Consider the following 15,490-nt stretch of genomic DNA (forward strand, 5'->3'; position numbering starts at 1 on the left):
CTTTATTTTTAATTGTGGAAATTTGGAAGCATCCAGGATGTCCTTCAGAAGGTGAATGGATAAATAAACTGTGGTACATCCAGACAATGGAGTGTTATTCAGCACTAAAAAGGAATGAAAAGACGTGGAGGAACCTTAAGTGCATATTTATTACTAAGTGAAAGAAGTCAACGTGAAAACGCTAAACTCTATGATTCCAACTATATGACATTCTGGGAAAGGCAAAACTATAGAGCCAGTAAGAAGATCAGTGGTTGCCAGGGTTTGGGGTAGTGAGGAAGGGATGAATAGGTGGAGCACAGAGGATTTTTAGGCAGTGAATATACTTTGTATGATACTATGATGGTGGATATGTGTCATTTACATTTGTCCAAACCCATAGACTATAACACAAGAGTGAACCCTAATGTAAACTATGGGCCTCTGATGAGTATGATGTGTCACTGAAGGTTCATCAGTTGTAACAAATATACCTCTCAGGTGGGGGCAATTGATGATGTGGGAGGCTATGCATATGTTAGGGCAAAGTGTGTAGGGGAAATCTTGTACCTCCCTCTCACTTTTACTATGAACCTAGAACTGCTCTAAAAAATAAAGTCTACATCACATGCATGTGATGTAATGAGCACTGGGTATTATATAAGACTGATGAATCACAGACCTGTACCTCTGAAACCAATAATACATTATATGTGAATTAAAAAAATAATCCTATAACAATTATTAAAAAAATAAAGTCTAAAAATTTTAAAAAATAAAGTCTATTAAAGAAATAAAACAAGCTAAAAATAGAACAGAGTACTTTTCAAAAATATGTACCAATTTTTAACTCCCCAAGGAAAAAAAATGTCTTCTAAATGTTAATGACCACCACTACAAAAACACTATATTACTATGAGAAAATATTCAATTGAACTATTAAAAAATGAGACATTGTGTGTCCCCATACACCTAGGAGTGTACAGTTTAGCTGACTAAAGCATGGGTAGGAGAAAAGTAAAATAGCAATGTCCTGTCAATTATGTGAATTTAAAATTGGGTTTTGTTTTTCAGGGAGCACCCAAACCCATAGCCATTGAACCATGTGCCGGGAACAGAGCTGCTGTTCTGACTGTTTTCCTTTGTCTACCACGAGGATCATCAGGTGCCCCTCCTCCTGGACAGTCAGGTAAGATGAATGTGGAGCCATCAGCAGTTAAGCAAAACATATAGACTAAACAGAAGAAATAAACAATACTACCAAGCAGCACAGTGAGGATATTTACATGGTTCTAATGTAAAGCATGGTAGAATTTATTAGAATGCAAACTTTTACCAAAATATCTAGAAATCTGCATTGATATAAATTCAGATTTGCCAGTGTTTCTCTTAAAACTACATGTTAAATATGTATGTATGTTTGTGTAATATACGTGTGTATGTATATTCAAACACACCCCAATTTGTTGTAACTACAGTGAGAAATCTCACTAGCATGGCAAGTTCTTGACCCTTTCGGGCTGCTTATTTTTTCCCAGTATGTGTGTCATATAGGATGCCAAAATTATAAATGTGATTAGAAGTTTGCTTCGTAATTATGGAACCAAATTAAGGAGTTTATTTGCATGTTTGGAATGTGTGGTATGTCAGAGGATGATAGCTTGATGCCACCATCTCAGTATATTTAATATTTGCTCTTGTTATCAGACCAGACAGCTGGAGCTCATGGGCCAGGGAATCCTCCCCCTCAGATGGCACAACCAACCTTTGCCTCTGATTCTCCTTTTCGTACATGAAAATCATATTTTGAATTTGGGGGTAACTGTATGTGTCCTATTAGAGGTCTTCTCATTGCTGTGATGTTGTCCACATTGTACACACACACAATGTTGAGTATAACTTGTAATTAAATCACAAACCATGCTTATTTCTCTCTTTTTACATATTCCATTCCATTTACTTACAATGTGTAATTTTTCCATCTCCGATTATTTGCTCTATCCAACTCTTCTGAAATGGATGCTTTTTGAGGGTAAGGGTAATTTCAAATCTGTCTTTCTTTTCAATTCCCCTTAAGCAAAATGTGCCAGAGATCAGGCAAGTTCTCATTAACAGTAGTTGATACTGAACTCACCTCCCTGATTATTTTATCTTTTCTTGGTTCCCTAGCTAGCTTTGACCTTGCTCCTCACTTTCTTGATTTGTATCCATCCTGACACAAAAATGGAAGCTACATTACTTTATACCCTATAAATTTTAGATATTCATGTAACAGAGTTTTTCCCATATGGAGACAGAGGGTTTCCATCACTAAAAATGATTTGTCATTTATGGTACCTGATGATATCTTGTTGCGGGAATTTCTACACAAAGTTTATTTGTAGATGTTTATTCAAAGAAATAAACATTCTCTACTTTCTCATATGTTGAGTGAATGAATGCCTTGCTCTTCTTTCAGAACCACCAAGGTAAATATAAATGGGATGCAGCAGGTAGAATAGTTTGGCACAGGTCAGATAAGATGGATAATTATAGGTACTGTGCCCAGCTAATGGAAGTATTGTTTTAGGGCTGGGATGATTTCCAAAACAAACACTTCACTAATGAAAACAAGTCTGTATGATATACACCAAGGTTCTTCTAGATCCTTGACAAGATGACGTACAGATGGGCAGAGTGAAGGCAACTGCCAATACTCTGTCCCTTTAACCTCTGAAATCTTTTTGACTGATTTGAAAGAACCAAGTAGCAGTGTGGACAATTACCTCAGCTGTGTTCGATTGCAGATGCATTATGATGACTAACGATAATGCTATCTTAGATGTGCATAGTGCTTTACTCTTTACAAAGTGTTTTCTTATTTTTCACATTTGATTCTCATGACAAGCCTGTGCAATCAGTATTATAAAACTCACTTTGTAAATGAGGGAATTGAGGCATAGAAATCTCTGTTTCTACACTCAAGGAATAATTAGGAAACTACTAGAGTATAGAGAAAAAAAAATACTGATAGCTAACATGCCAGGTAATTTTTCCTGATGATCTGTAGCAGAGAGCTTATTTGTCTATAATCCATAGCCCATGTCTTCGCAAAGCCCAACATTTGGGGGAGTCCTGAAAATGTCTATAGAGTTGATAAAGGTAGACAAAACCTTGAGTTAACTTACCATACTTTTTCAGAGCCTGTAGATTGAACTATGTTGAATATGTGTGTGCATAATTCAGGATGAGCTTGTTCTTTGTTTTTTTAAAAAAAAACTAATAAATGTTTTCTAGGTATTTTTCTAGGATTAAGAATAGTCTTTGAGTCTACTTCAAAATACAATATTATGTGCTGTCTGCAGTCTACTTTGAAATGCATCAAAAATATCGTATTGATGTATGGATAGTAGGATGGGGTGGATGGACAGATATATTATAAAGCAAGTAAAGTAATGTTAATGGTAGAATCTAGGTGGTGGGAATACCGTTGTTAAAATTCTTTCCACTTTGCTGCATGTTTGAAATTTTTATAGTAAGATGTTGGGAAATAAAAAAAAAAAACAACAAACAAAAACCTCCTGACTTCACTGCAACCAAACAAAAAATAAATTTAAAAAAACAGGTACTGTTTGTAGAGAGAAATTTTCTAATGTTCACGTCTCAGTTTTCCCTGAATAAGGCAAATACTGACACCAACGTACAAATTAAACAACTTATTTTTTTACTCTTCATCAGGATACTTGGTATGTATACAGCCAATTAAAACTTAACATAGTACCATCCACTGCTTGAGAAGAAATGCATTCCAGTGATCATTCGAGAACCATATTGGCTCTTGGAAAGGAAATTTTGACATTGGTTATCTCATTTCTAGAGTTTGGTTTATCTCATATCTTTGCAAGAAGTCCATATATGTGCCTGTGCTTATCCCAGTGCCCTACACACAGAAAGCAGTTCAAAAACACTTTTCATGATGATGGTGATAGAGAAGGAGCTTCATGGATCGACTCCTGACCTCATCCCTACTATGGGATGAACATGGTGCTGGGAGCCTTCTCCTGGCCCTTGAGCGACTTATGCTCCAGATATTAGCATATCTATTCAATGACTAATAAGTCTTATTTATTAGATTAAAAGTTCTCTTGCAGTCCTTAGCCCAGTCCCAACATTTTTTACAAGGCCCTTTTTTGAAATGTAGCTTTCCAAATGTTCAGTGATGCTTTTCCTAAGGCACTCTTCATTACCATGAATAAAAGCCCTGAAGACAAGGATAAGTCTGGGGATAAAGAGAAGGTGGAAGCATCTGAGGAGCATGGTGGTCTCTCTGAAACTGAATGTCAGCACTGACAAATAAATGATTCACAGATACACAAGTGCTAGTTTTTTAGCCATCTCTTTTGAGCAGCAGCTAGTAATTTTTTTAATTTAAAATATGACATTGTCTTTGGAGTTTATTTTCTTTCCACCAGAAAGTGTTTTAGGAATTCTTAGCAAGTAATAAGGGTCTAAAATGTGTGAAGTCCTTTCCATGGCTTTCATCTTAACAGAGGTCAAAAGAAAAACTGCAGATTCATCCATCAGATTACCCCATGCACTAATCTTTTTTTTTTTTTAATGTAATGCATTTAGGTGTTTGTGAGAAATTCTTCCTCTTGGTGGCTTAGAGGAGTAAAAGCAAAAGATATTAAATAGGTTTTTTGGCATTCCTGAAGCTGGACTAATTAGGTTCCCAGCTCCCCCACCCCGTAAGCCTGTTGCTTCATTACTCTATCCTTTGTGAGAAACTCCTGCCAACCATGCCAGACTGTTCGGGTTAATGTGGGATTTCTGCTGTTGACATTTGTACACTCTACACCACTTTCTCTACTGACCTCAAAATGGTTGAAAGACTGACATTCCCATGAAAACAGGGCCCATCAAGTAATTGCTGCATGACACTAAACAACCAGGCATGTCTCCAATCACCTTGGATGGCAAGGTCCTCAAGCGTTTCAGAGTCACATTAAGATGAAATGTGGACAAAGTAAATAGAGCTCTTCAAAAGCCTAAATTGAAAATGATAATGATTGCTGTAACTTTGTGATGGAAGATTATGGATTTCGTAGTTTATGGATTCTCACTAATAAGAAGCAAATTAAGTCTTCTCACTGGATTAAAAATCCCAGGGACCCAGATGTCCACAGCCAAAAAAGGAGCTATGTGCTTCAACTAAAAGTAGAATTTTGCCCTGATCTTGCCGCACATTTGATTGAGTCTAACATTACCAAAAAGAATACTGTAGAAAGTCTAAGGTTTTGAATCTTTTTTTCTTTAGGCTTGGAAGTTTTGGCAGGATGACCAGATTATTTTGAAAAATCTATAATATTGTATAATGTCTAAAATGATAGTCTACTCACAGTGTCATGGATAATGATGACACAAAAGAGACCTTGGTTTAATTAAATGAAAAAGGTGGGAGAAAGGGAACTAGTAATTCTGAGCATTGTATCGGGTGCTTTCCATACAGTCATTGGTTTAACCTTCTTAATGATTCTGGAAAGTAGCTATTACTATCCCACAGCACCAGTGAAAAGTAGGTCTTTGCAGTCCCAGAGATAGATTGGGTCTGCAGGTTCTCAGTGTGGGACTCTTTTCTTCTGAAGCCAGTTTTTAAAGCTAATTCACATTTTCCAGAAGCTTCTGAGTTTTCCTGTCCCTTAGGACTCTATTTTCCTTCCATAACTTTGCCACTGTATCTTCACACTTGTTGAAAAACACCTGTTGATCTAATCTTAGCACTCTCTCTGTTAGAGGTGGCTGGAAAAAGAAATTAAACTACTGAACCATATCAAGGCTTCGTTATCAAAAATCTGGCATGGTAGTTACTTTTAACCTCAAATCCAAATATTATTTACATGCACCATATGTATCTTCATAAAGAAGAAACAAGGAAGGGGCATTTCATGGCAAAATAAACTATAAAATTAGGCAGAGAACCCAGGTAACAACAAAGAACAAATACCTGAGATTATTGTTAATAAATATGACTCTGTCAAAAACAAACCTACTATTAAAAAGGCCCACAGATCAATAGTAGGAAATAATTTTATCCTCTATCCAAAATATCGTTATATAGTTATTGTGAATCTTCTTGTACTACCTTTATTAATTTGAGAAATATTTAAACGCGTCTGCTACATGCCAGGCACTGTATGTACGGTAGTGAAAAAAACAGCAAGTTCCTGTCCCTATAGGGGTTACAGCCTACGTGGAGATAAACACAAAATAAATAGTCACACAAATAAACCCATAATGACAAATTGTGTTAGGTGCTATGGACATAGAGTAGACAGTGCTTAAAAAGAGAGTTATACAGTTACTAAGCTTAATATCATTCTAAGGGAGTAACAAAATGACAGTCATTCAAATGCCCTTTCCTCCGTTCTCACTTGCCACCATGTCTCCGTCCTGCTTGACAGTTGAATAGTCCCCACCTCGCCTCTCCAGCTTCTGGAAACTCTCCCCTCTGGTGTGCCTTGATCTACCTCAGGCACCTACTTAGAGATGATGGACGTAGAGCACCTCCCCTCTGTTCTTGGTCTGCCTCATCTGCCTGGAATCCTTTAGCCAACCTCTCATCCTTCTCCACCCAGTCCCTCGAGGGTCGTGCCCTCTCCACTCACAGGGGAGCTGACTCCTAACTCTGGATCTCCAGCCAACCCTGCTCACCTATTAAGCACCAGCATCACAACCTGGATTTGCTGCTCTTTAAGCATAATGTCACTCTTCCTTGACTCTCTCCCTGTTACCACCGCCTACTTCCCTACTGTTTTTGTACAGTTCATTTCAGAGTGGCTCAAGTTTGAAATCCTGGAGTTGCTTGTCTTCTCTCTTTCTCCCATTTTACATGCAAATAATCACAGAGCTCTGTAGATTTTACCCCTTTGGCAGATAGAGCAGACATCTTGTTTTTGCCGTTCTTCCTGTCTCCAGTTTTCATCTGGGCACTGGCCACTGTCACTGGACTTCTGCCAAAAGAGAGCACAATTCTAATCATATCATTCTCTTCCTCATAAGCCTTTGCTGGCATTTTATTGCTTATTGAAGTGAGTCCAGACATTTAGTCTGGAGTGTGAGGTCCTCCTCAACCTCTCTTCAGCATTCTTTCGGGTTTGGCGTCCACCCACAGAATCCTTGCCAACGCCCACCTGCAGAGCACCACAAACGAGCCCACCCTTGGGCAGTTATTTTAACCTTTTGGACCCTCAGTTCTCTCATCTATAAAATAAGGAAGGTGACCACACGGTATATTTTTATGATGGCTGCCAGGCCTGTAATTCCACATGTATGTTTCTTCCTATGATTCCATGAGTGTATGTGTGTTGTTTGGCATATACACTGTTGTTCCTCATGCTTGAGATGTGCTCTCCCTCTTAGCTGCCTGTTTCCAAAGCCCAGTTCAAAAGCCAGTTCCTTTTCCATGAAGCCTTCAGTTTCCTCCATATAAACTTGAAGTCCCATAGGATTTACTGGTTCAATTCTTTACCGCCTCCTAAAATGTATCAGAGTCACTGTGTACTTTCCTTAACTTTCTTCCCAGGTAGTAAGCTCTTGGAGGGCAGTGGCTGGGTCTTATTTTGTCTTTGAATCCCCAGCTGCTAACAAGGTTTTGGTACTTAGTAGTTGCTTGATAAATATTTAATTGATGAATAAAATTAATTATCCTTAAATGATGGAACTTCCTCACCAAAAAATATGTAGAAAGAACGTGTACATATATACAAATGCACGATTTACTAGTTATAATTTTACTTCAGGCCCATAATCTCTGATAGACTGGATTTTGTGTATTTATGATTCGTGTAGGATTCACGTTACCTATCTTGGGGACTAAAATCAAGCTCAACATTGTACCTTTGATGAAAAATATTAAAACTTAGGTTGCTTAGATTTAAGGTTCAAGGAAAATCAGAATATTAGGGGAATATGACACAAACAATAAGGCACTTTATATTTCCAATGTAGCATGTACTAAACCTATCATAAACTTATTTTATTTTTATGATTTGAACACTGATTCCTTTTTTGGATAATAATTTTTACAAAACCATGTTATTTCAGTTTCAAAGAGCACAACTAGGTTCCACCCTTTATGACAAGAAAAATAATTTTGAATCTTATGGAATAAGATATTACATATTAATTAAGATATATAAGATACAACATATTAGTTATAGTCAGGACAGATAACTTCACAAAATACATTTGGCAAATAAAAAGTATCAATTGCTGTTGTATTTATTATTAACACATATCATTTGTTGTGACTCTGCTCTATGTTCATTACCATTCTTTGAATTATCATATAATATAATAAATATATATATAATATGACCTTTCTTTCACAGATGAGAAAAATAAACTCCTGGAGGTTAAGTCACTTTCCTGTAATCACAGAGTAAATAAGTTATTGAGCCAGAATTTAAAACCAGAAAATCTCACACTATAATGCTCTATCCAAATCCTTTTTTCCCCCCCATGACGATAGCAGAGAGTGGGGTTGGTTATGGTCAAAGGCCATTAGCTATATGCTTTGAGGGATAGTGCAAGCTTTTTCTTTCCCTGCCCAGTGTCTCTGTGAAGTGACATGGCCATGGTCCTCCCATTTGAGATTTTAATTTTTATCTTGTGCCATTAATTGAGAGAAATTGATTAATGTGCAAAAGGAACAAAGAAGAAAATAAGGACAAGAAACACGAAGAATAGTGAACATGGCTAATTAAACATGCTGTAGAAGTGAGTGAAACAGCCTGGAAGTTAACTCAAATACTCTCAAGATAGAGCAATTAGAAACAAACTCACATGGAAAGTCAGAATTTATGGACATGAAAAATGAGACCCCCATCGCTTCTCGGCCTTTTGGCTAAGATCAAGTGAAAAATGAGACCCCCAGCACCGAAAGCATGGCCAACACATTTTCTTTTCTTTTCTCCCCACCTACCACTCTGTTCAGGTATTTCTAGAATTGATTGGTAAATAATCACTGTGGTCAAAGAGAAAAATAGGAAAAAGTAAGCAAATCAACAAATCAACTTACAAAGCCAAAGGGGAAAATCAAAATTTGTCTGGAGTAAGTAAGCTGCCTTCAAAGCAACAAAACAACAAAATACGAATTTTGCAGGTATGAATAAAATTTAAAGCCTAAGTCAGCCTGCTAGTATTTCCTATGCTGGCTGACACCATGGTCTCTATATAAAACTTCCAATTAGTAAGATGTTTCACTTTTAATTGGCCATGAATTAAATAGTCCTGCTTTACATACATCTAGGGGAATTTAGCAGAAGGCCACCTGCCTTTAACAAAGATAGATGGGTAATCCTGAATGTCAGAGAATTTTAGAAGTTTTGGAGCTTTAGAAATGGACTTAGAAACCATCTACTTCTATCCTGCCTATTGAAAAAGAAAGAAAGGAAGGAAGGAAGGAAGGAAGGAAAGAAGGAAGGAAGGAAGGAAGGAAGGAAGGAAGAAAGAAAGAAAAAGAAAGAAAGAAAGAAAGGAAAGAAAGAAAGAAAGAAAGAAAGAAAGAAAGAAAGAAAGAAAGAAAGAAAGAAAGAAAGAAAGAAAAAGAAAAAGAGAAAAAAAGAAGCCTGGTGACCCAGAGATAGGGAGAGATTTGTGAAGCTTGTAGCTCAGTGGGAACTAGAACCAAGGTCTCTGGATCTCTCGTGGAAGGAGGGAATTTAACCCGACCTCATGTTTACTATGCCATGTTGTAAAGTCTGATAAGAAAAGATCACAATAATAATCCCCTTTTGCCAGAAGGCAGGACTGCGTACCTTTTACCAGGGCCCAGAAATGGCAGACAGATATGAATTCCCTAGATCCAAAAAGGAAAATTAAATGGCTTGAGAAAATATGTCTCCTTACCAGCAAACTGATAAACTGCTAAGAAAATGTGGGTCAAGGGCCCTGGGAATTTCTTCTTTGCACATAAACATTTTTCTGGTGACCACTCCAAAGGGCCAGTCGTTCCTTAGCAAATTCATTTGGAAGGAGTATATTCAAGTTTTGATTAAAAATTCCATGTTATACTGATAGCTGATTTAATCTCCTATCAGTTACTATAAAATGGTGCCACAAGACCTACCAAAGGCATCTTTGAGTGTGACTTCCCCTTCATTCTTAATGAATAGCCCAGTGGAGGAGCCAGAACCAATGGTAGTAGTGTTGTAACTCTAAAAAAGGTAAACATTGATTATAACAACATTAACCACTTAAGGTCAGAATCATCTTTCTTCAAGGACTTGTAGGGAAAGAGTTAATGGTCCTCTGCAAAGTGAATAAGTTGCCTCCTTTTATCCACAGTATTACTTGCCAATGAGCATAGCCCATGTAAGTTGGGTCTACATCCATAACTGATGGGCAGCAAGTTCAGGGTGGTCATGCAGATAAAGCATTGGCAAAACTTAAGAAAGAGCTCATCCTCTTCTTTAAGAGCATGACTCCAAAGAAGTAGTTTGAGGAGTTCTACTTGACGCCTGGAGTTATCATTTAGAAGCCTTGGAGGAATAAATGAATTCTTGCCCCATGAACCTGCTGACGTAATTTGAACAGAACATTGAAGGCCCTAAAAGTCTGGATGCAGTGACCATACATTCAGTTCCATTTATTCAACAAACCAGGCAAGGATCATCAAATCAATAACATGACTGTGCCATCTGCTTTCTCCTTGTTCACCGTCATAATGAAAAATGACTCCTTAAGTCTTCTGCAAGGCAATTAGCTCTGAATGTAGAGCTGTAATGGAGAGAGGCTGAGTCACATTTGTATTCAAAACTTTACTGGTAAAATGGAAAGGAAACTGTTGTCCATATTAATAGATACATAAAATGTATAAATGGGGTAATTCAGTATTACTCTATTTATGCATAATATTATACAATTGCAGAAACACAGAGATAGGAAGGGCACTGAAATGACATCTGGCTCATCCAGTGGCTTGCAGCCACAGCTGTTGACCCTGTCCAGAATCATCTTGGACAGACAGTTTCTAAAGACTTTCCCAAAAGGCATGCCCATAACTTCTGGGACTAATTCGTTCTGTTATTTAGCAGTCTTCACTGCAATTTGATCCCATTTTCTTTTGTTCTCTCTCTCTCTTTTTTTTTTGTTCTCATCCCTCCAGAAATAGAGAACAGCTGATCGTGTTCCTTATAATAATCCATCACATGGTAGAAGGCAGTTTTGAGATCACATCCCAGGTCAGGTTCAACACACTGCTCCCAGTCCTCTATCCGTGCCTTGTAAAGCCTATGTCTTCCAGCTTGGGTCACCTCGTGGCTCTGAGAATGTCCTTCAACCTTCCCAAAGGTCATTGGCTTGAGAATTGTGGAATAGAAAGAGATTCTAGAGATGGTTCTGTCCCTTTGTTCAAAAGATGAGGAAACTGAAGTTCACCTGAACAGACTTCCTTAGTGCCCATCGTTCTAGAGCCCAGGTGGCTCTCTCTGGCTTTAGTTTCATTGTGCCTTAGTGCTAACATCTCTTTTAAAACCAGCTGCCTTGCCTTGGTGGTTACTTTCCCTGCGCAGTTCAATAGGACCTCTCTGTCCCTTCCTGATCCTTTCTGCCATTCTGCATCTTGCATTTATACCTACTGTTTTTCTTGCACAAGAAGAGGGAGCAGTTCATTTCAGTTAGTTTCTCTGATGTTTCAAGGTCATTTTTGAAGTTTAATCCCATTATTCTAAGCTCCATTCTCATGCCCTATGCCCATTTGTGTTATCTACAAATATGAGATTTTAGGGAGATATGAAATACTTCACATTGCTGGATGCTAAAGTGATTTTCAAAATACACTTTGTTGTTATAGATACACCACAACCCTGCCCTGAGCATGTACTAGTCCTTCTGCTTGAACTATCCTCCAACACACACCAACACCCACACCTCCCCTTCCAATAAGAGAATGTCATTTCAAGGGTCACCTCCTCTGTGAAACCTGTTTCCATCCTCAGTCCACTCCTTTGTTTTTTATTTATTACTATAACATTTTTATTACAGTGTCTCTATTTTACCCAGACAAGCTAAGGGCAGGGGTTTCCCCCTTATTTATCACTATATCTCCAGGGGCTAAGTGGTACCTAGAACATAACAGAAACTCAGTACATGTGCTTAATTATTTTACTCCTTTCTCTTATTCATTTGTCCTTATTGGTGCTAACTTCCCAGAGTCCACCTCTTAAGCTCACTGCAAATTTTTAACTGCATTTTCTCATGTACTTGTTATAGACGCCTTACTATAAATTAATTCTATATGTTTCTTGTTTTAAAAAATGAAAAAAAAAAACCTCCCTAATCTCTGGCCTAAAATTTGGTTTTTGAAATAGGATCAAAAACTTTACTGAGGTTCAATCACCTGTTTCTTCATTGCTGACTAGGGCTATTGTTTCAGCCCCTTCTAAAGGGCTATTTGTCTAAAGTCATGTTAGTCATTTTGCAATATGTGGTCTTTTCCCCTACATTTAACAGGTTTCTTTGGGTCTTTGAGTTTTTTTTTTTCATATATAAAAATCTTACTTTGATGATTTGGTCATTCACAAGACCATTGTTTAACCATTTCTAAGACCATCCTTTTTTCTTTTCTTAAAAATGAATGTTTCCTAGGCTTCTCTTCGTTCTGGGTGCTTTAAGCAGGATCAGAGTCCCTACTCCTTTTCTTGGTGGCCTAGGAGTAAGTCACCAGACCCTGCTTCTGCTGCTTGACCATCCTTTTACAGTCTGCTCTGATTCTTGCTTGGCTACGTGGCCTCTATATCCTTTGTTGTGGGTTTTTAGATCACAGCTGTTCTTCAAGACTGAGATTTTTCAAACACTTTGAGTCTCTCTATTTTTATATTTGTTACTAGCCTTTTCTCTTACATGTTAAAACAAGTCAATCTTTTTAAACCTGTCTTACGCTTACTGCATTACAGATTATGTTCTATTTCCCTTTATATCTCCAGGGGTCACTTTAGTCTTTGCATTAATGTTTTTCACTTTCCCCAACACTTCAAAATCATCCTTGTTTCCTAGTCTCCTTAGGTGACTGAAAGTCTTGTCAGGACACTCCAGAGTCCCATTTTAGCTTTTTGTACACCTCTTTTCTGTCCATCTGAGCTTTACCTCAACTTCCTTTTTCCTCTGCTTTACAAGTATTTCTAAGATTACAAGTATTCTCACCTATCATGTGGTGAGAATTAGAAAGTATGACAACACATTGCTCATGAAAATGCAAACTGGTACAGCCCCCTTGGAGGGGAATTTGGCAATAAATATCTAACAAAACTACACTTGCACTCTTTTGACCCAGCAATCCCATTCGTAGGAATATACCCTAAAATATACTTCCAGTAATATGACAATACATGGGCATTCATTTCAGCATTGTTTTTAATCACATAATATTGGGAACAACTTAAATGAGAATACATAGGAAAGTAATAAAAATAAATTATAGTACATCCACAAATAGAGTACAATGCATCTGTGAAAAAAAAAGATGAGAAAGATCTCTATAAACTGATATGAAATTATTTCCAGGATATGTTATTAAGTGAGAAACATAAGTGCAAAATACTATCTAGAGTATGCTATCTTTCATATAAGAAATAGGGAAATTTTAAAAAATATACAGATACCTACTCAATTTTTCGGATTGCAAGAAACATAAAACAAAAACTAATGAGATTATTTACCTACAGGGAGTGGGATGGAAATGGAATATGAAAATGGAGGCATAGGAGAGGGGGTATAGGAATGAGGGATGAGGGGGGAGTGACACTTCTTTGAGTACCTTTTTATATACTGCTAGAAACATTGTAGTGTTTCACATACCCAATAAATGAACAAAGAAAATCAAGATATGGGGAACCCAAAATGGAAGACAAACCATAAAAAATGAACCTAAATGTATTCCAAGTGAATAACATACCTGCACAGAGGGGATAGGAAAGAAAAGAACAGCCTAAGTAACTTGACAAAATAATATTTTGACCGTGTGCTATAAGGCTAAAGCAAACAGAACCATATGCAAACATTACAGTATAGTTAGTGCATTTGCTTCTTTGGAAATGGTGGTGGGGGGCGTGGGTTTGCAATGCTGATACTAGGTCTATCCTAGTGTTAAACAGGTTAAATACCTTATGGATCATGAGAATTGGGTTTCTCACTATCAGAGAAAAAAAGATACATCAAGGGGGATAGTGAGAAGAGTAGAATGAGTTCTATGGTACTGGATTGGAATGAGAAGCATCAGCAAGCGCTTATTCACATATATGTAGATATATATAGAAATGCAGATGTGTGTGTGTGTGGGTTAGCGTACGTATGTATGTTTTTTCACTGTGTCCCCTGAGAGGGCCTGGAAGCAGGATAACCTCAGTAGCAATGAACACTCTTAGTTCGCATCTCTGGGTCTCCTAACAACAGTCTACAATTAAAGGAACCAGAGCTTTCCAGAGAAATGGTTGACTCCAAGGCCAGGAAAGGAAAAGGCAAGATGAGCTTGGGACAGTTTATGGTTTCAGTGTTCAAAAGTTAAGTGTTCAAAAAGTTGTGAAGACATGTTGGAAAGAAATAGAAGCCCACTTGAAGGAACAACCATCTGCCAAACCTGGAACAACGAACAACAGAATAAATACATATACCACTGGATTATGACTCAAAGAATAAATTAAATGCCCATGAGTCCATACTAACATACGTAAAAAATTGAATAAGTTAATAAGTGGCAGAGAAAGGCCGCCTCTTCCTTACAGTAGAATTCTAGTTAATGGATATGTAAAGAATAAGGAAGATACAAAAGTCATCTTAGACAAATACCACAGTGGTCATTACTGCAGGCAAGAACAACTGATGGAGTCTAAAATTAATGGGAGAAAATATAATGTAAAATAGCACATTCGCAAAGTCTCAAAAGTATCTTCCCACAAGACATTTATTAATTACAAAGGGGGAAATAGTAAGTTTATAGTAGAAAATGTAGCAGACATGACCTTATCCAAATGATCAGGGTTATAATGCCATCAGTAATAAAACATGAAGAAATCGTACACCCCCTGATATGTTGCCCTAAAAGACCAAAACATCACTTCTGTTCTTGTAAATGCATAAGACTAATGTAATTATGAGGAAAGATCAGAACAAATCCAAATTGAGGAAGAGTCTATAAAACAAACTGACAAAACTCTTCAAAAGTGTCAAGGTTATGAAAGACAAAGAAGGACTGAAGAATTAACACTAATTAGAGGCTAATGACGTCTGCATGCAATCAGATCCTGAATTAAATCCTGGAGCAGAAATAAAACAGTGGGAAAACTAGTGAAATTCAAATAAAGCCTATAGATGACTCAATAATACTATATCAGTGTTCATTTTCTGGTTCTGATAATTATACTGTGATTGTATAAAATAGTATCAGTGGAAGCCAGGTAAAGGGCAAATGAGAACTCTGTACTCCTTTGTAACTTTTCTGTAAGTCTAAAATTATTTTAACGTGAAAAGTTAGTAA

At 37.2% G+C, this 15,490-nt stretch overlaps 1 protein-coding gene across 1 annotated transcript in view; it reads left to right on the forward strand.

The window, feature by feature from the left end:
- ATRNL1 (attractin like 1) overlaps positions 1 to 15,490 on the forward strand; it is an 814,868-nt gene that overhangs the window by 714,490 nt on the left and 84,888 nt on the right. Inside the window, exon 28 of the mRNA XM_021699729.1 lies at positions 1,054 to 1,168. Within this exon, the coding sequence (XP_021555404.1) occupies positions 1,054 to 1,168 (115 nt within the window). The remainder of the gene's footprint in view (positions 1 to 1,053; positions 1,169 to 15,490) is intronic.

The sequence above is a fragment of the Neomonachus schauinslandi genome, chromosome 6 (genome assembly GCF_002201575.2).
Source record: "Neomonachus schauinslandi chromosome 6, ASM220157v2, whole genome shotgun sequence".
Lineage (NCBI taxonomy): Eukaryota > Metazoa > Chordata > Mammalia > Carnivora > Phocidae > Neomonachus > Neomonachus schauinslandi.